At 35.4% G+C, this 20,731-nt stretch overlaps 3 protein-coding genes across 6 annotated transcripts in view; 1 reads left to right on the forward strand and 2 right to left on the reverse strand.

Annotated features, from left to right (window-relative positions):
- Window positions 1-1,435: 1,435 nt before the first annotated feature.
- Window positions 1,436-13,032, reverse strand: LOC124427839. 3 transcript variants are annotated; one of them, XM_046971207.1, is made up of 2 exons: window positions 12,273-13,032; window positions 1,436-3,675 (listed from the first exon to the last, which is right to left on the reverse strand). In XM_046971207.1, exon 2 carries the CDS (start codon window positions 3,607-3,609, stop codon window positions 1,651-1,653), a length of 1,959 nt encoding a protein of 652 aa, XP_046827163.1. In that variant the 5' UTR covers window positions 3,610-3,675; window positions 12,273-13,032; the 3' UTR covers window positions 1,436-1,650. The 3 variants fall into 3 exon arrangements, with proteins under 3 accessions (XP_046827163.1, XP_046827172.1, XP_046827180.1); XM_046971216.1 differs by lacking the exon at window positions 12,273-13,032 and adding an exon at window positions 11,038-11,559; XM_046971224.1 differs by lacking the exon at window positions 12,273-13,032 and adding an exon at window positions 8,860-9,612.
- A 3,594-nt stretch (window positions 13,033-16,626) lies between these two features.
- On the forward strand, window positions 16,627-18,861 carry LOC124427865 (eukaryotic translation initiation factor 3 subunit D). Its single transcript, XM_046971247.1, has 3 exons — window positions 16,627-16,892; window positions 16,964-17,009; window positions 17,201-18,861. The coding sequence occupies exons 1-3, from the start codon at window positions 16,725-16,727 to the stop codon at window positions 18,664-18,666; spliced, it is 1,680 nt and encodes a 559-aa protein (XP_046827203.1). The 5' UTR covers window positions 16,627-16,724; the 3' UTR covers window positions 18,667-18,861.
- Window positions 18,862-18,867: 6 nt separating this feature from the next.
- The window catches only part of LOC124427881 (probable low-specificity L-threonine aldolase 2), a 3,070-nt gene continuing 1,206 nt past the window's right edge, over window positions 18,868-20,731 (reverse strand). Inside the window, exons 1-4 of one of the 2 annotated variants that reach the window (XM_046971288.1) lie at window positions 20,414-20,615; window positions 20,132-20,249; window positions 19,977-20,060; window positions 18,868-19,802 (exon numbers count right to left, since the gene is read on the reverse strand). In XM_046971288.1, coding sequence (XP_046827244.1) covers window positions 18,916-19,802; window positions 19,977-20,060; window positions 20,132-20,249; window positions 20,414-20,470 — 1,146 coding nt within the window. In that variant the 5' untranslated portion in view covers window positions 20,471-20,615 and the 3' untranslated portion in view covers window positions 18,868-18,915. Of the gene's footprint in view, window positions 19,803-19,976; window positions 20,061-20,131; window positions 20,250-20,413; window positions 20,616-20,731 lie in introns of those variants that run through there. The other variant, XM_046971298.1, reaches the window with a different exon arrangement.

Genomic DNA, 20,731 nt, shown 5'->3' on the forward strand with positions numbered 1-20,731 from the left:
CCGTTTGATTGATGATAAAAAAATTTCAATATGTTAAACTAATTCCATATGATGACTTTCGATATAACTATAATGACTATTTTATTACTATTACTATTTTTATTATTATATTTTTATTATTATATTTTTATTTTTATTATTATTATTATTATTATTAGTATTATTAGTATTATTATTATTATTATTATTATTTATTATTATTATTATTATTATTATTATTATTATTATTATTATTATTATTGTTGTTGTTGTTGTTGTTGTTGTTGTTGTTGTTGTTGTTGTTGTTGTTGTTGTTGTTGTTGTTGTTGTTGTTGTTGTTGTTGTTGTTGTTGTTGTTGTTGTTGTTGTTGTTGTTGTTGTTGTTGTTGTTGTTGTTGTTGTTGTTGTTGTTGTTGTTGTTGTTGTTGTTATCATATTCGATTTAAGTTGCTTATACTCTTATGTTATTTTTAATTCGACATTATATATTTCTGGCGCTGCGAACGATCCTTTAGAAATTTTAATTTATTTTAAATATTCATAATGCTGTATGGCAGATGAATATATTCGAATAATCAGAGAAATTTGTTTAATTCAGTCGCTTCGACTTTCGTTGAAAAGATTTTTGCCGACAAAAACGGGCAAATTAACAACATATTAGCGTAAGTCTAGCGCGGCGACTTAACTCTAAGCGTATTACGTTAGGAGGAAATGTGGAAATTAATCCACACAATGACTTTAGACAATATTATACGTCATATATATAGGTTAAAATATTTCAGTCCCTAAAATAAATACTCGGAAAAGTGGGATTACAATCCTTCAGAATGTTAGAACAGTACCAAAGCGAAATTCATTCAACTTATCAGTACAGCGCAATACGACTTTCACGAACACACATTTAAGTTATAATAATAAAAAGTTACTAAGGACATAATTTCAGAATTCGTGCACTAATAATTCAATCGAACAACGTCGACATGCATTCCTGATCAAGTTGAAGAGTTTGCTTCTCAAAGTACACCTTAAAAAAAGTATCATTGCTCTCGTTGTTCATACTGCCCCAGTCTTAGAAATAAAAATGAGGCGTTACATAAATCTATGTATATTGATCAGAAAACGATACTCTTTTTCTCTTTACACACATATATCAGAATTTCTATTAGAAAATAAGTTTCGTTTACTACACATAGCTATTGCTCGATGAATTGGTGTAAGAAAAATCTTGAAAATTCAATGTAATGTGAATTTCTCATATCGATCTGATATCTATTCGTGCTTTATTTCTTATACAATTATCGTTTCACCTCATCTTTTCCCATTGGTCAAATGCTCGGAATTTATAAATTTCGAACAATACATATTATTTCAAATACCATATACTACAAAATACTATCAGATGTGATATTCCCTAAAAAAAATTATACAAAATTTATCGAGTCCGTTGCGTAAAAAAAAAAAAAAAAAAAAAAAAAAAAAAAAAAAAAAAAAAAAAAAAAAAGAAGAAGAAGAAGAAAAACAATCACTGAACGATAATTCCCATCAATAATATTATTAATACAATGGATAAATTCTGAGCAAACGACTGAATATTTGGAATTAATATAAAAATAGATGTCTCGCGTGTTTAGTTCATAAGAACAGTGGAAGAGAGGCAACGAAACCGTATACTCAAAGCGTGTACGGATACTCCGCGAGATAATTTTTAATAATTGGTGGCAGATTTTCGGTAGGTAACTTGCTTCTGTTGACGGTCAATCTTGCCAAGTGAGAAAGGGATCTAACTTCTTTGACCAAAGGTTTCGTGAGGTAGATTTGACTGTAAAGTTGACCGCTAAAATCGACCCAAACCTCTCTTCTATGCTCATCCATTCTTTTCGAATACTCAACGTAATGTTCTAACATTTTGATAGGACAATCGAAGAGCGGCATGGCAAGAGCGAATCTTGGTTCTGCATCTAGCCTAAAGCGTCTAAGAAAATAGTGTACTCTAACGGATGTTGGACCCCTTTCAGTTTGCACAGAAACAGCAAAGGTGTATCTACTGTCGGAGCTATCTCTCATCAACCACTTGCCAACGGCAGCGTTCTTAAGAAGACTCTCACTTTGTTGCCAACTTAGACCCTCATGATACCATCCGCAAGTTTGAAGAATTTTTTTCACCTCCAATAATTTCGCTCTATCCTTATCTATCAAGTAGGTATCAAAACCCCAAGGGATGACCCAGGAAACAGGTGTAGTTGGTGCTTCCTCTCTTCTTTCGGTATTATTGTAAGTACTCCCATTGTCGCAATCTTTCATGACGGAATCGTTTCTAACACAGTCGTCCTCTGACTCGACGATACCACCACCGTTGAAATTGTTACAGTTTCCGATACTCGCGGAACGTTCAGAACAGTTGGAATTCGCTCTAGTTGCCGTTATATTCACAAAACATTGACCTAAATTTGCTGGCAATTGAACAGTAGCGTTCACTTGAATCTGAACACCGCTAGAAGGTTGAAGAAGAGATTCGTGATCGTTTGAATTCTTTGAAAAATCTCCTATGGACGGATTAAATTGCAACCCATTATTAACCATCATTATGTTCCCTTGACAAAGATTTCGAACGTCGTTGTGTGAGCAATCAGATTTCTTTTCCATATAACCGGACTGCGGACGCGAACAGAAGAGCGGATCTTGAAAGGTATCTTGATGTCTTGTTGTTGGCTGCTGTCTTGGTGGTAGTTGTTCTTCTTTACTGTGAAACCTGTCGTGTGTTCGAGAATCTTGCTTGTGCGTTACTTTGATACTAGAAAATCCAGAATCACCTTCGCAAAAATTATAACGTGGTCTATCGAAATCTTCGTCGATCGGTCGTTTTTCCGAACAGACCTTCGACGAAGAACTCCTCCTGATACCCGGCAATTCTTGACATCCACTTGGTGGTATCAGAGTCATTCTATTCGAATAAATATTTTCGAGATTGGAGAAGGCACATCTGGTATTGTCGATTTGTTCGTCCATCGTCGACTTCGCAACTAAACTGTCATCCTGATCGTCCGTCGACATTTTCGTTTGAACAAGACACCCCCCGCCTGATAATTTTGGACGAATTTCGACGTGCGGTGTCTGTACTAGGACGCAAGAATTTGTGCTTTGAATGAAACAACCTCCTGATTGTATACTGGGCGTTGATATAGTCACGCTACCACCTGTCAGATCGCAAGTAGTCGTTATACGACATATCGAAGGTGACTGACGATCTTCCATTTGCATTTTCTTCTGATCATCAGATAGATCAGATCGTGGACACTTCGTTAACCTCTCCGATGAATTACAAGTCGAATTCTTCATCGGCTTATTGTTATCACACGTCGGACCTTTCGCCGAGTCGATCGTTTCGGCGTCAACGATTCTTGTGACGGAACCGCAATGACGTCCGTCTGACTGGATAATAGCTGGTCCGTGAATGATCGTTGGTGCATTTATCACACAACCACCACCGCTGGTATATCCTCTGGGCACCAACATACCGCCGTAGTAAGCCGACGTTTCCTCGAAGTTATTGTCCTTTTCCGTTGCTCTCGGATCGCAGCAACCGGTCGCCGGGAACCGATGGCGACAATTAGGACACATCACTGTCAGCATCTTGAAACTTAATTAGCACGCGTCACCGTCGTAGAGTGAAGTACAACATTGGTGGCAGGCCGTCACCTAAAATCATACAACGAAGAAAATTAAACGTTTTTCTAAACGTAGATCTAAGAACCTTGCGTGTTTTATCCAAAATATGCGCAATTTGATTACGTACACTTCACTTTGTTACATATTAATGTATAAAAGAATTTATTTTTTTCTTTTTTTTATGACCAAAGTCATTATATCTATACGGTCGAGTTATCATCGAACGTGATACAATAAACGTGTGTTCCAGCGTGACCGAAGCTTCTAAGCAACGCAGGAAGTAAGTAGTTAGGTACTTCTAGGTAAATGGACACGCACATGCAAACACAGAGAAACGAATTCGTATTAAAAGACATGTTTCACGAATTCACAGTGTGTTTGTTCTATTATGTCCTTTCAATAATCTATTTTCAAGCATCGAGTTGGTCGAATATAAGGGTTTATTTATAAACCTAACATATACCTTGAATCGAGAAATTTATTAGAAGCTATTTTTTTGTTCGGCAGAAGCGAAACGAAAAACTTCCACTTCCTTTGGCCTTTACCTCACCTCTTCTTCTCTTCATCAAACGATTCTAGATTCTCGTGCTTCCGGTAAATGAAAGAAACCTTACCAGGTATATATATGTATATATATATATATATATATATATATACGTTGATGGTAGTTAATGTTTTTACCACTTTTCTCCTTACCACACGAACCATTCTGACATATACGCGAATTATAGAAGTTATTATACTCTTTTATGAAGTGACGTGATTTTCTCAGAATATATTATTGACGGTTTACTACGAACGGAACGGCGGAAAGTTACAGGAGTTCTCCCTTCGATAAAATGCGACACAACGGTGTGTAAGTCTCGAGTATTGATCACAGGAATGATGATTCGCGATGGTAGTAGGCGAATATCGAAGTAGCATAGAAAACTTACACGATTTTACTTACCTGTTTTATGATAAATATATATATACATATCTGAAATATCATTTCAAAGAATCCTTTCGGATTGATTTTTGCATATGTAAAATAAATGAGATTAAAAAAATATGATTACATAATTTTCAAAGAACGACGAAGAACAAAAAGTTGTCCCAATCGATAAAACATTTTAATTTACTATGTGCGTAATAATACAGAAATATTACCGAAGATAGACTTATCTAAAAAAAAAAAAAAAAAAAAAACCATTTATACAAAAAGAAATCGATTTCGATTCGAATCTCGAGAGGATATACTTCTATAATCAAAAATAAAATGTAAATACGTCAAGATTTCCTCCGAACAGTTCCATTTTTATCTTTTTTTTTAATCGCCATCTTTCCCTCTCATCCACTCTGTTTTCTCTCTCTCTCTCTCTCTCTCTCTCTCTCTCTCTCTCTATCTATCTATCTATCTATCTATCTATCTATCTCTATCTTGGTACTTTTAATTCTGTAAATCGAACAGAAGCGTGATAAAAACGTCACGAGTAAATTGCGTAAATCTTTCGAATGGAAGAACTGTACGGCATCTATATCACGATTTCTTAGTACTCGCGTGTTTTTGCGTCTATCCAAATAGTCTTACGCAACAATTTCAACGTAAATAATCGACGGAAGCGTAATAGAAAGAGATAGAGAGGGAGAAACTGGTGATCGAAGTGATCATCTAAGAACAACGTTTCTCTCTCTCCCCCCTCTCTCTCTCTCTTTCATGAATACAATGCTCTAAGAGTTAGATGAACAAGAGAAAAAAAGGTTGCTGTGGGCGGCTTTATAAGTCGTGTCATAAAAGAGCATCCGAATACTGGAAAATATGAAAGATAGAGAGAGAGAGAGAGAGAGAGAGAGAGAGAGAGAGAGAGAGAGAGAAAGAAAAAGAGATATGTCCATACAGACAAGAGAGTATATAAGAGCTTATTGTGAGCATGTAGCCACGTGTGTGTCGATGATTTCGTAGTATTAGTGGAGTAGCGCGAATGGCCGCTTCCACGAAGTCGAGTCTCGGCGTTCTGCCTCCAAGAGTGTGAGGGAGAGAGAGAGAGAGAAAGAAGCCGATCCGGTGTCGCAATGCCAAAACCTCGACCCTGTCCCGCCTTCTATATACCAGTCCCTTCGTCTCAACTCTCGTCTCACCCTACTCAACCCCTTTCTTTATTATCTTTTTTATTCTCATCTCTTCCCCTTTTTTCCAGAACCATATATATATATATATATATATATATATATATATATATATATATTCTGGAAAAAAAAAATATATATATATATATAAGTATAAAATGATTAAAAATCGAAGATCGCCAACTGACTTTCCAATGAATTTCTTATGATTGAAATAAAAAATAACTGTGTATTATTATTTTTATTATTATTATTATTATTATTATTATTATTATTATTATTATTATTATTATTATTATTATTATTATTATTATTATTATTGTTTATTATTACTTCCATGATATAGGATAAATAAACATTATTTATAAATCCGTCATTCTTCGTTAATCTTAATGATTCTCAAGAAAAAGTAAACACTAGTTATTAGTTCCAACGCGCTGACGAAAGTATCAAATCCATTCATTCTATCGCATTGCACCGTATCGAATCATCGTGACACTATCAACAAAATATGACGTCAATGATAACTTTCGGAAATATGTCATTTGTTCGCAATCCGTACGAGAATTATCGCATTAACGTGAAGCTCGTTTCATGAGCAAACGATTATATCCTATCCTTTTTTTATCTTTAGGGTCCATGGAATTCCGAAGGTGTACATTACGCGTATTTATACTTACGCTACTTCGAGGAAAAGTGATATCTCATTGGAACCACTCGATTCTCTTTCTACGGTAAGAGAGAGAGAGAGAGAGAGAAAAGTCATCGGCTTTTCAAATACATTTCCCTTCCAGCTCTCTCTCTCTCTCTCTCTGTCTCTCTCTCTCTCTCTCTGTTTTTTATTAATTGAAATTTTTCAAAATTCGCGCTATGATATTCCTATAAAAGATTAATAATAATAATAATAATAATAACAATAATAATAATAATAATAATAATAATAATAATAATAATAATAATAATAATAATAATAATAATGATGATGATGATGATGATGATGATGATGATGATGATGATGATGATGATATAATAATAATAATGATAATGATGATATAATAATAATAATAATAATAATAATAATAATAATAACAAGAGCAAATTTACAATAACAAGAAAGAGATTGTAATGTAAAACAATTTATAAATTCGAAGAAATGATCACGCAAGCTTTCATCAAAATCGATGACAAATGTCTTTCGGAATCGCGATTGGAAATCGAGCGATGTTAAGAATTGTTTCGTATGTAAGTACAAGGTACGCTATCATATTCCCAGATGTATATCTAACATTTACACGTATAAGCATGAGTACGTAAAGTTTTAAAGGACGAAACGATATCGAATAATACTTAGAATCGTATTTCACGAACTACGTCATGAGTCACGTCAATCACACGTAAGAAAGATCGATCGCACAATCAATAGATTTCGTGTCACTGAATCGCAACATGAAATTCATCATCCTTCTTACATTTAAGTACAACACGTCCCATATACAAGCGCGCGTGCACACACACACACACACAAATACACCCACGTATACAGATATCGAGCTGTAAAATTATCAGCAACCGTTCAGGGAAAACCTTGATAGCGATCCCAACTTACTTCGAATCGCTTAAATCCTTTGATAGTGATCTACGATACGATGTTACCGAGAATGAGAGAACGTGCGAAGGTTGTTCCATTAACGCGAACGACCTGCCCATTCTTTTTTCTTTTCTTTTTTCATTTTTCTTTTCTTTTTTATTTTTTTATTGCCCTCTTTGCCTCACTTTTTTTTTCTCGTCTTTTTTCTTTCTCCTTCCTTTTCTCTCTCTCTCTCTCTCTCTCTCTCTCTCTCTCTCTCTCTCTCTCTCTCTCTCTCTCTCTCTCTACCTCTACCTCCTCATCTCCCTCTCTCACGCTCTAAACGTCATCGTTCGCAAAGCAGCCAGCCGCGGAACACGCGGCGGTGGGCGTGGACCTCCTACCGTTGTGCCTTTGAAAAAAAATTCGAACACCGTTCGAGAGGTTTCTTTTCCCCGAACTCTCCTTTTACACGTTAACTACGACCTCATTTGGGTTCGTCGTGCTCCATCCCCTTTTCATTCGTCGTTCGCCACGATAAATCGTAGGAAGGAGGAGGAGACAGAGCACGTTCTTCTCTTTCCCCTACGCCCCTTCTCTAAGCTACTAACGGCGCGACCTTGCGATCGTTCATCTCGACGCATTCGGAATATCGAGAGAACATTTTAAAAGCGGACCAACTCGGAGAGAAGCGCAACCTAGGGGAGATGAGGAGGAGACGAATAAAATTCGCGGAACTGCCCTACCATAGTCTTTCTACCTACTTTAAACTAACTACTACTATTACTACTACTACTACACTACTACTACTACACATACACACACACATACACAACATACACACCTCTCTCTATTATCTACAACCTTTATAACTCGGTCCTGTCGCGTAGAATCTAAAAGCGTATTAACAAGAAAATAAGAAATTATTTTTGGCGCCATTCGCGTAGCGCCGCGACGCTCGACTTTTTAAATAAAACGCGACACAACGTACACGTGACTACGTGTCGTTAGACGATAATAGGATTCACTCGCGCATACGCAGACGAGTTTCGTCATACCGGACTCGACTTAGCATTTATTTTTGTACGGTCTTAATAAGCCTCCGATTAAATTGGAATCGTGAGAGAGAGATAGAGGGAAAGAGAGACAGAGATAGAGAGAGAGAGAGAGAGAGAGAGAGAGAGAGAGAGAGAGAGAGAGAGAGAGAGATAGAGATAGAGAGAGAGAGAGGGAGAGAGAACACGATGTATTCAAGTCCACTCTCTTATCCTTCGAGATAATGAAGGGTTTGCATTTCCACTTATTTAAGAATATCGACGAACATCAATATTACAATTTTGTAATTCTTAATAATCAAATATATAGTTAGAGCGAAATATTAAACGACGAAAATAATAAAGTTCGTACTCGGACATAAATCAAAGTATTCAAGGGAAAAAAAAAAAAAAAAAAAAAAGATATGTTATTAACGTTACTTTTAACGATAATATTCCTATTTTTTTTAAATCAAGATAATGACTAAATTTAATGGGTCAAATTACCTCAAATATAAATTGTATATATGTACACACGTAGGAGGCGGCAGCATTTTCGCGGGTTTCGTTTTAAAGATTGCGTGACGTCACTTTCAAGATAATTCCGTCCTCCTCTTCGCTCAACGAACTCTTTCGTCTCGTCCGTTCTCTATTTATCTCTCGTTTTCGTAGTTGTACTCTTTCTTGGAGGTGCGCGCGCGTGCTCTCTCTCTCTCTCTCCCTCTTTCTTTCTTTTTCGAGTCCATATGGGAGAAACTCGACGTCATCGTCAGAACACGCACGTACTTGAATGAGGCAATTTCTAACGAGCGTGTGGTCTTCTCTCTTGTCACAGTGTGCAACATACCTACCTAACGTGCGCTCTTATTCGTTGCTGTGGCATGAATGCACGTTGAGTAGGTTGCATATATATTTTATCATCATAAATGTATTTAAAAAGGAACAAAAAGGAGGGAGGGAAAGGTAGAGGGAAAGAGAGAGAGAGAAAGAGGGAAAGACACCTTGGATTCGTCCCTATTATGAACATAATAATAGAATAATGCGCCATTGTGCGTAACGTTAAAGCGAAGTCGACGTATTATTAGATATTATTATTAGTCTTCCCAGGAAAATCGTCTTCCTTTTTTTTCTCAGTATTTCACGCCGATAGGCTTGGAAGTTGTTTGGCTCGTTACGCTTACAAGCAACAGTAGGAAAGAATGCAGGTATAAAACGATGCGTAAGCGGAGGATTCAACACTCTTTTCTCTCTCTCTCTCTCTCTCTCTCTCTCTCTCTCTCTCTCTCTCTCTCTCTCTCTCTCTCTCTCTCTCTCTCTCTCTCTTTATCGAAAGAATTTTATAAAAATAAATAATAATATTAACGGTAGCAATAAAATATAACTAGTTTTGTTTTCTTTTTGTTTACCCAACAAATTCTCCTTACTCAAACGCAATTGATTTTGAATGACTCGAAATATTTCGACTTTTTAGCTTTTATTTATTTTTTTGTTTTCTCTACATTTACCCCTTATCTTTACGCTTCGCTACATTTATCTTAAGTGGGAATAAAAAAAGAAACTCTAAGACTACTTCCGAGAACACAAGCATTTCCAATTAGCTTGTAACATCAATGAATATCCGAAAGAAAACACTAACGAACTGGTTTGATAAGGTTCATAAGAATGCATTTAGCGTAATCGATTCTACGAAATCCTTCGTGGCTTATAATCTTAGTAAAGGCAACGGTAATGACGATTTCACGCTAAACGTTGCGTAGTCACATACAGTGCGTGCGCGTGTTATGCGTTTCCGAGACGTTGATAATATTATCAAATGGGTTAATTTCACACGAACGTCGCGATATGTTATGTGCAAGCAAACAGAAAAGGAAAAAAAAAAAAGAAAAAGAATTAAAAGGAAAAAAAAGGCAAAACAAACATTATTTTACACATTTTTGCTAAGCGCACTTCTAACCCATTTACAATGAAATAAAAAAAAAAGAGAGAGAGAGAAAGAGAAGAGAGAAACAAGGAAAAAGAAACAAAGAAGTAAATTTGTTTGTATCCTTCCTGGACATTCGCGTTTTCGTCATTTCGCTCACGTTGATCCGATTCATCTTACGTACGTACATACGTACGTACGTATCTATACACACGCGCACACCCCATACACATGTATACACACATCCATGCATACGTCACTCGAAGCACTTCGTATGCAAATACGAAACGATGGAACGATCGTTGTAGAACTTAATAAATTCAAGTAACGGTGTAACCGGGATTCGTTTACCGAGAATCCGTTTTTGATTCGAAAAAATTCGTCGACCTAATGAATATTCATTGGATACTATAATAAAGAGAGAAAAGGAAGAAACATCGAGTAAATAAAAAAAGAAAAAAATGGAGATCAAATGCAAATGATTTCTCAGATTTCCAAGACTAAAGTGCTATTGTTAGAAGTCATAAAATCGATTCGTCCAAGTAAAATAAAGTTATGAATTCTACAATTTTAGAGTAAAAAATGGTGGAGGAGAGGAGAGGAGTAGAGAGAATAAGGAAATTTGGTTCGTCACAAAACGCATACCATTTCCTAGTAATACCTCTTTTGCTTGTCCTTGAACACAAACGACATTCTGTCAACCTTGGAACATATCACAGTACTGCTACATACATATATTTAACTAGTTATTCTTTTTCCTTTACCTCGTTTACTCGGTATATCCACTTAATTCTCCTGTAAATTTGATCGCTACGACCGCAAAGAGAAGGAACATCTCCTTGGAAACGCGAATGAGAGTAGCAAAACGACTGATATTAGCTCTTCCAAGAGTAAACGCGCGAGCTAACGATTTTCACGACCACCAGCGTGAAACTAATAAATAACAAGAAAAGAATTACGATCGGCGTTCTCGGTATTATTACGTAAAACGTCGACACGGTCTTATTGTCTATGTTCCGTTTCATTTCCTCCATCGATTCTAACGGAATTAAAAATTTTTGCATTTCAATTGCATCACAACGCATCAACGTACATACGTAAATTGAATAAGTTAATTTTTACGGTCTAACATTATATGATATAAGACATAAGTGATCATCAGATTGACTGTTTTTATAACCATCTGTCTATTGTATGCTATTTATATAATGTATACTTCTTTCATTTTTATACACACACACACACATATCTGTTAATTTTAAAGGATAACGATAATTTCAAGATATTCAATTCTAATGAATATCTTAAATTCTCACAAGAGATCAAAATAAATGAAACACTGAATAAGTTAATAGAATATTAAATTCTAATAATATTATCGATTTAGGAATTACTTTTATGGTTTTATGTGTTACTTATACAATGTGAATTTAGAATATATTTTTGTATACGCAATACTTTAATACTCTTTATATTCTTTCCAATTAAGAAATATCTTTATTTTGAGGTTAGGAGTTCCATAGTCACACAATACTACAAACATATCCTATGCATAATCTGTAATGTTCTTTGAATCTTGTAAGAAACTAAATATCAATAAACATAAATGTTTCTAAATTTTATCTGCTACTATTAATATTAACAAAGAGAAGTTTTCCCAATTTACCATTGTATCGGATATAATACAATTCGAAAAAAGAATATATAGATTTAATTCAACAAAAAAAGAAAAATAATTCTTTTGCAAAGAGATTATCTATCTTTCTACTAGCATGCATGTTTTAATCTATGCTTCATATTGTATATTTTATATATTTTTATGTTATGTATTTCTTGAAAAAAGTGCTCATTTTTGTATAAACTTTTTCCACGTTTTATTATCTATTAAATAGAATCTCCAACTAATTAAAATGTATGTAATCATATCTTATGTATTTCCAAATACTATAGAAGAATAAAGTTTTACTACAATAATATAATAATTTGTTCATTCGCTTACCAATTATTAGTTCAGTAATTGTCTCGTCCAGATCTCCTGTTCCAAAAAGTGCATTCAGGAATAAAAAAAGAAGAGAAATAAAGCAGCGACGAATTGTCTCAAGGAGAAATTCTCAGAGAACTTTCCTCGAAATACATTTGGCTCGCACGTTTATAATTGCTTTCACCGTTTCCAAGAATCGTTATACTTTACAGGGAACGTCGATGGGGGTCACATATCACTGTCGGACACTCTTAGTTGTACACCAAACGTACGTTATAGACAGGAAGAAAGTCGAAAAAGAAAGTCTCTCGGTTATATCTTTTAAGAGAGCGTTAGAAAGAACGCCATTTCGATATATCTTGTAGCACGTTGAGACTTCCCTCTTTCCGTTTCTTCGAGGAACGACGTTGAAGCAGCTCGGCGAATGGGAGAGTGGAAAGGTATATAAAGAGAAAGAGAGAAAGAAAGAAGACGACGAAAAGAAATAAATCGAGATAGAGAAAAAGAGAAAAATATGGTGGATTTCTAAGAGACTTTAAGACGTCACGAGAAAAAGAAGAAAGAAAGAAAAACGAAGATACGACCTTATCCGCGAGGATTCTCCACGAGCGACTGACAGAGCGACTCCACTGAATGAATGTATAATTACCGACGCGGCCGCACGCGGCGGTAGGGTAGACGGAGTGGGGATAAAATACGGGAGAGCGATTGGGCGAAAGACGGTGAGGGAAATCGTGGAAAGCGGGACAGTGGCTCGATGAGGTCTGAGAAGCCTCGCTTATTGCTGCCGCCGACGCCGTCGGCGAGTGTGCAAGGGCCGAAGGCTCTCCCCTTCTTTCTCTTTTTCTTTCTTTCTCTTCTCTTCCTCCTCCTCCTATTCTCTCGATCCGTATACGCGCGTTTAGGCGAAAAGGTTTATGCCTCAGGGAAAAGTGGATTCCGCCTAACTGGTTTACGTACGAACTCGCTCGCATCGCGTCATCGTTCCTATCTACGGAACTCGCGTATATATGTATGCACTGTTCTGTAGCGGTACGGGCAACGAGCCATCCTCCTCTCTCTCTCATCTGCGTTACGATATCCAGAGAACGTTAACGATTTCGCACGAAATCGAATGTCTACTCGAACGCGCGATATAAAGCTTTTTAGGAAGACCTTTTTACGATAGAAGTCAAATTCTTTTGATAGAAACCTTAGATAAGTATTTATCTGAAGATTTAACCTTCTATTCTCTCTCTTTCTCTTTCTCTCTCTCTCTCTCTCTCTCTCTCTCTCTCATGTTTTCTTTTTATTAAGTTTTTTTCTTTTTTATGAGAATTGAATTACCTTCACACACACACACACATATTAGTTGAAAGTAGTTCACGTATCTAATTGTATAAGAGTAATCGGAGCATGGAGGTAGCCATCTCTCGTCGAATGTTCTTCCATCTTCATCCTTCTCGCCCAGTCTTTACCAAGAATTTAATTTCAAGGTTTTCTCGGTCTAGTGAATCGATAGTACAGAAAGTCATGCATTAAACAGAATAGTAATGATCCCAATAATGGTAGACGTGCCGTAGAAAATAATGTTCTGGGAAGTACTTTCACTCTAACCGGTAATGGCGTGCTGCTGAAAGTGTAATGTATAAATGGCTATTTCGTGATCGTTTAACGATGCAATGGAAATGACGTGTTGTCCTCCCACATAGATTATGTTTTCCGATAAAAGATGATTTTTTTTGTTATTCATTTTCCTTTTTTCTTTTATTTCTTTTTTTCTTTTTTTCTTTCCTTTTTTATTTTTCTTTTTTTTTCTATACGATTCTTCGTAAGGAAACTTTTTAATAAATATATGTATAGATGCGTACATATATATATATATATCATATCACATCATATTCACATTCGCAAGGAAGATCCTTTCGAGGATGGAAAGGAACGTGTTCGGTCTTTCGACTGGTCAGTCTGGAATATAAGAGGATCGAATCCGTTCCCCTTATGCGTCGTACGACAAGACGCATCGAAGAAAGATTTCTCATTGTAGTAGTAGATGGTTAAAAAGAAGAGGAGAGAAAATTTGAGTGTTGAGCGAGCTGCGGGAGGGTGCAGAGAAAGACAAGAGAGTTCCGCGTATCTAAGCCACGTTATTCTCGCCCGCTTCTAAGTATAGATCGGCTCGTGATCGGTACCCATAAGAATCCAGCTCGTCGCGTGCACACAATATACTCGAGTTCCTTTCACGAAAGTATACGTATACATAGCTGTGGCCGAGTGTATTACCTGGAAGGTTAGTTTCTTTCGATGGTACGTGCAGGGAAATACTTTACGAGCGCTCCAAACCGCATGTTTCTACACTTTGGTCCTATTATATTACCGATACTACGTATATACACGCACATATATCCTTCATACGCAAATTTTCGTGCCTATTCTGATATGGTCGTATTCATAAATCACCAATTATTCTTTACAAAGTCATATACGTTATATTATGTATATGTATATGTATATGTATATATATATGATGTATATTATATATACACAACATGCATACGATATATCACGCATGTATCAAGCACGAGAGTCCTTCGAGTTATTTGGAGAAGACATTAGCCTAGTTAAGGCCTTCCTGTGTACTCATTTCTTATATAATCGCACGACTATAGATTTTCTTTTATCGAATTAACGCACAGATATTTACAACGTTTCATTTCTTATCGCATTTGTGCTATTTTTACAACCTTACACTCCTTTCTTTCTAAAATTTTTCTTTGATGATTAAGTAAAATCAACATTTTTTTTATGAAACTCAAACGTTATCCTTATTTATCAACATATATATATATATTTTTTGTACTTTCTTTCGCGATCTTATATTTTGAACACGCTCTTTCTCTCTTCGGTCCAACGATCCAGGTGCCCACCCGGTTGGTTGGTATCCACAGGATCTCGCCAACCATCTGTCCATTTCCGTCTCTCTTCGATTACATTCTTTCGTACGACCTCTCTTTCTGTGAATCTTTCTGGGGAACCGTTGCTTTCGAAAAGAAATACGAGACAGCCTTTCTTAGATCCGCACTGCTCCATTAGTTTTATGGACAACAAATTGCTCCAGACAGCTGTCTTTAAGCGTTTTTTTTATACGTCTTCGAATACAATGACACTGTATTATACTTTAGAATTATCGAACAATTTTTAATTATTTCTTATAACAAAATTGTTAATTATTACCTCGACTAAAGTAAAAAATTATTCTTTTTTATCGGTGACCTAAATTTTTCAGTTTTAACCTAAAGGTTCTTTTTATTATTCCAATAGAATATTGATCTCAATAAAAAGTGAATTTCTTAAAATTCATCCTTAAAAGTATTATTTTTTGGGGCACCCGGTACGAAAGTTCATCTGCCGCTGTTCCACAGCTATACACACGTATAAGTAGACACATATGTACATATATGTATATATATACATATATACTTCCTGAGGTCAAGTATCTCGGACCCTCGATGGACAAAGGAACGCTCTTTTACGATTATGACGCAGGGATAAGCGACGATGGCTACGAAGATCGTGAACACCTGGTCATGAGTCATGAGTACTGAAATATAACGTACTCTATCCGCCCACACATCACTTTTCTTTTTAACCTACTACTCGATCGTCGAATCGACTTGGTCTGCTAGTACTTAACGATAAGAATATTTTTATGTTATATAAACTAATGGATAAATTGACGTTTATCTTTTTCCAAGAACTATATCAATCGTGAGAATTATTAAGTCTAATGCTAAGTCATGTTTTTTAATTAATTTATGCCATTTTTATGATTAACATTCGAGGACTTCTATGCTCGTGATGTTAATTTAATGTTAATGTAATCTATGTTTTTGCATACGTTTAAAAATGCAAAAAAATGCAAAATTAACATCGTTCTAATATAATTATGGAGTTCTTCTTACGTGTAATGTTCAAATGGCTACAAACGTCAAATTACTCGGATGATAATATAATAAGATACATTAGTATTTTTTAAACACCCGGTATAGATGGTTTCCATGGAAACCATCAGAGGACAACAGTATTTTTCTGTAGTGATTTAAACCGTTCGTTGCATCGACTATTTTCCAACGTGAAAACTTAAGTTCCTAGATATCCGACATTATTATTGGTTCGTTATTTCTTGCCCTTGTATTGGTTGAATAAATAACAATATGTGTGATTGTTTATTTATTTATTAAAATGCAATTAATAATAAAATTCTTTTTCATAGTAACCAATGTAGAAAATTTTTCTTACTCATTCGTTTTATTGTGCATTTGCCTTTAAGCGTATTATCATGCGGAGTTTACAACGAAACGGAAATACGCATTCTATCGTAACTTAATGAAAATGGCGATACCGGTCTTTCCGGCATGAACACTCGCGACACGATGCCAAGTGTATTCTGTTGAGTGATTTTTATGCGTATTTAATTCAACAACGATTATAATGGACGACGTTGTAGAGTTGGACGATTGCGATCATAAAGAAAAAAGAGCGCATTTCCAAGCGCCGGCAATTCAACATAATCCTGACGGCTGGGGCCCATGTGAATTGCCAGATCAATTTAAAGATATTCCTTATCAACCATTTTCCAAAGGCGACAGGCTAGGAAAAGTAAGATGACACATATGCCTTTTCGTTTGATTATCTTAATCAATTTTCATATAAACATTTCTTCATTTTAGATCTGCGATTGGACTGCACCGGCATTCCAAGACAAGAAATTTCCAAGTTTGTATTTTTTTTTGTTTGTACATTTGTATTGTTCGTTTACGTCACTTGTCTCTCTTGTCATTGATCAATTTTTGAGAAATATAATCATCTATAAGAAATATTTTTTTATAAAAATATTTTGACAAAGATGTTCTACTTATTGAAATGTTTCCATTTGGCCATGGTTCGATACTATTACAATTTTTCAGACAAATATACTTCTCAATTTGGCTCAGGAAGTCAATATGCTTACTATCATGATGAAGATGAAAGCACTTTCCATCTTGTGGATACTACCAGAGTGCAGAAGCCGCCTTATCAACGTGGCAGGTTCAGGCACAACCAGCGTAATTTGCGTGGACGTGGAGGCCAGCGTGGTGCTTTGAGTCAAATGCAACAGCTAGGTAAATTGAAGCTACGCGAGCGCGAACGCAAAGGACAAACAAAACGTTGGGGTAGGCAGCAGGGACTAAGAAATCACAAGAATCAACCACCTATTAAGATTCGAGATGCTTCTGTCACCGTACGACCTGATTGGGTGACTATAGAAGAGATGGATTTCCCTAGATTAGCTAAATTATCATTACCCAGCGTTAAAGACGGAGAAGATATACTCTGTTGTGGATCTCTAGAGTATTATGATAAAACTTATGACAGAGTAAATGTCAAAAATGAGAAACCTTTGCAAAGAATCGATCGTATTTTCCATACCGTTACTACTACCGATGATCCTATCATCCGTAAACTATCGAAAACCGAGGGCAATGTCTATGCCACTGATGCCATACTCGCTACTATTATGTGCTGTACTCGTAGTAATTATTCATGGGATATAGTGATTGAAAAAATCGGAGACAAGCTTTTCTTTGATAAACGAGATAATACAGAATTCGACCTTTTAACTGTAAACGAAACTAGCGTGGAACCACCGCAGGATGACGGGAATTCATTAAATTCTCCAAGAAACCTGGCATTAGAGGCTACATTTATTAATCATAATTTCTCGCAGCAAGTGCTTAAATCCAACGAACCACGTCACAAATTTGACGAAGGAAATCCTTTTATCTCTGAAGAGGAAGAGAGTGATGTAGCCAGCGTTGCTTATCGCTATCGTAAATGGGATCTTAATAATGGTATCGTTTTAGTTGCTCGATGTGAACACGATGCCGTGATGCAAGGCCCAAATAACGAAACACAATTTCTAACTATTAAAGCATTGAACGAATGGGATTCTAAACTTGCAAATGGTGTTGAATGGCGCCAAAAGTTGGATACCCAACGTGGTGCAGTATTAGCTAATGAACTTAGAAATAATGCTTGCAAATTAGCCAAGTGGACTGTTCAAGCAATATTAGCTGGATCGGATCAATTGAAATTTGGATACGTTTCACGTGCTATCGTACGTGATTCTAGCAAACATGTAATTCTTGGTACTCAACAATATAAGCCCAATGAATTTGCCACTCAAATTAATTTGAATATGGATAATGCTTGGGGTATACTGAGATGTATTATTGACATTTGTATGAAGCAAAAGGATGGAAAATATTTGATTATGAAGGATCCTAATAAGCCTATGATTCGTTTGTACGATATACCTGACAATACTTTTGAGAGCGAAGGAGAAGAAGATGAAGATGAAGATGAACCTACGAACGACGCATTCCAAAGTTAACAGAAGAGAACAGCGATCGTCCGAGGAACCTTATATATCGTGAATCATTTCGTCAACCAGATACAAGTGCGCGCCTATTAAACGGCGTGTTTTTATTCGAATCTTCGAAGTAATTTATATCGAATGATCAAATTACATCATTGTTGTCAGGACAAAAGGATCCTCATAAAAGTAATAAAATTATATAACACAAAACCTTTCTACGTTTAATAATACAATATCAGATCACCGTTTATTTATTTAATAGGTTTATGTCGATGATTTGTTTACATCCATACATTTAATAATATATGTGATTTTACGTATAACCGCTTCCACCATCTCGTCAGTAATTTCATGGTACAAAACAAATCTAACCATCGTACTCGTTAGAGGTAAACATTTTATTATTATTTTATCATCCTCTTCATCTTCTTGAACTTGCTGAAGTCTTTCTGCAAAATTTATTGAAGTAATAAATTTCGAATGTATATTTATAAAAACTATATTTGTCTGTACAGTTTTCTCATCGACGGTAAATATTTCGGAGTTTAAATTATTGATCGCTCGTGCGATAAGGGCTGCTCTTTTATGGTCTTCTTTCAACAAAGGTACGATTTCCTCTAGAGCCACGAGTCCAGCGGCCGCAATAATACCAACTTGTCTCATTCCTCCACCTAAAACCTTTCGTATTCTTCTAGCTTTTCTGATGAAGCTTTTATCTCCGCATAATATGGAACCAATCGGTGCCCCCAAACCCTTGCTTAAACAAAACGTGACCGAATCGAATACAGACACAAGATCCTTAGCCGATACGTTAGATGCCGTAACAACATTCCAAATTCTTGCTCCATCCAAATGTAATTTAAGATTACAAGATTTGGCTAATTCAGACAATTTTATAATCCAATCTTGTGGTACGATCTTACCATTAATTGTATTTTCTACAATTACCAATTTTGAGGTTGGTTCATGCAATCTGTCTTTACGTAGTTTATTTCGAAGTAATACTAGATCAAAACTTCCATCAGGATTATTTGGTAAAGGACATAAAGTTACACCTCCTAATTGAGCAGCGCCACCTTGCTCGTGTAAAACCGTATGAGAATCCTCACCGCAATAAGCTTCGCTTCCACGTACATCGCAATGAGTCATAACTATAACCAAACGATAGATAATCGATAATTTAATTTGATGTATCTTTTTTTTTATGTAAAACTAGACCTACGTAGATATGATATACATACATACATATATATATATATATATATACAGGAAATATATATACATACATATACATATATATGTTATACAGGAAAACGACTACAGACTGGCAATTAAATTTCCCATTGTTCCAGAAGTAACAAAAAGCGCAGCTTCTTTTCCCATTAATGTTGCAGCTTTTTCTTCTAGTTCTAAAATAATGATAATATATAACAATAAACATATAATGTAAACCTTTTTAAAACGACTAATATTAAAATACTTTTTACTGTCGGATCTTCCTCATAAACATCATCTCCTACTTCTGCGTTGAACATAGCAACTCGCATTGCTTTAGTTGGTTTGGTAAGTGTATCGCTTCGTAAGTCAACAACGATATACTATAATTAGAGAAATAAAAAAGAAAAAGTAATGTTTTAAGCTACTTATTAATAAAAATCAAAATAACATATTTTATTATTGTGTAATACTTGTTTAAAAAAATTCTTGATTATGTTTCGATTCGATCGTATAATGATAAATTATTAAATACGTTTTTTCTTACTTTTTTTTCCAAATCGGACGTCTTGAAAGACCAGTATCCTTTTGAAATGTCGGACATATTGTATAATATTTTTCATAAACAAATTCTCTTGATAGTTCTTATTGCCTTTCGTACCACAAAATGAACTCAATAAAGAAGGAAATAATGAATATAGATATTACGTCAGTTCTTTGTTAGTTTTGACTTGTAACAAGAGATGCCACTTTTTATAGGTAAAAGAAAAAAGGAAACAGTTTTGTTTTATTGGTAATAAAAAATAGATTATTTATTCAAGTTAAAAAATTACGCTTCATATGGTCAATTTGTTAAGCGCACCAA

Source organism: Vespa crabro, chromosome 1 (assembly GCF_910589235.1).
Source record: "Vespa crabro chromosome 1, iyVesCrab1.2, whole genome shotgun sequence".
Classification (NCBI taxonomy): Eukaryota; Metazoa; Arthropoda; class Insecta; order Hymenoptera; family Vespidae; genus Vespa; species Vespa crabro.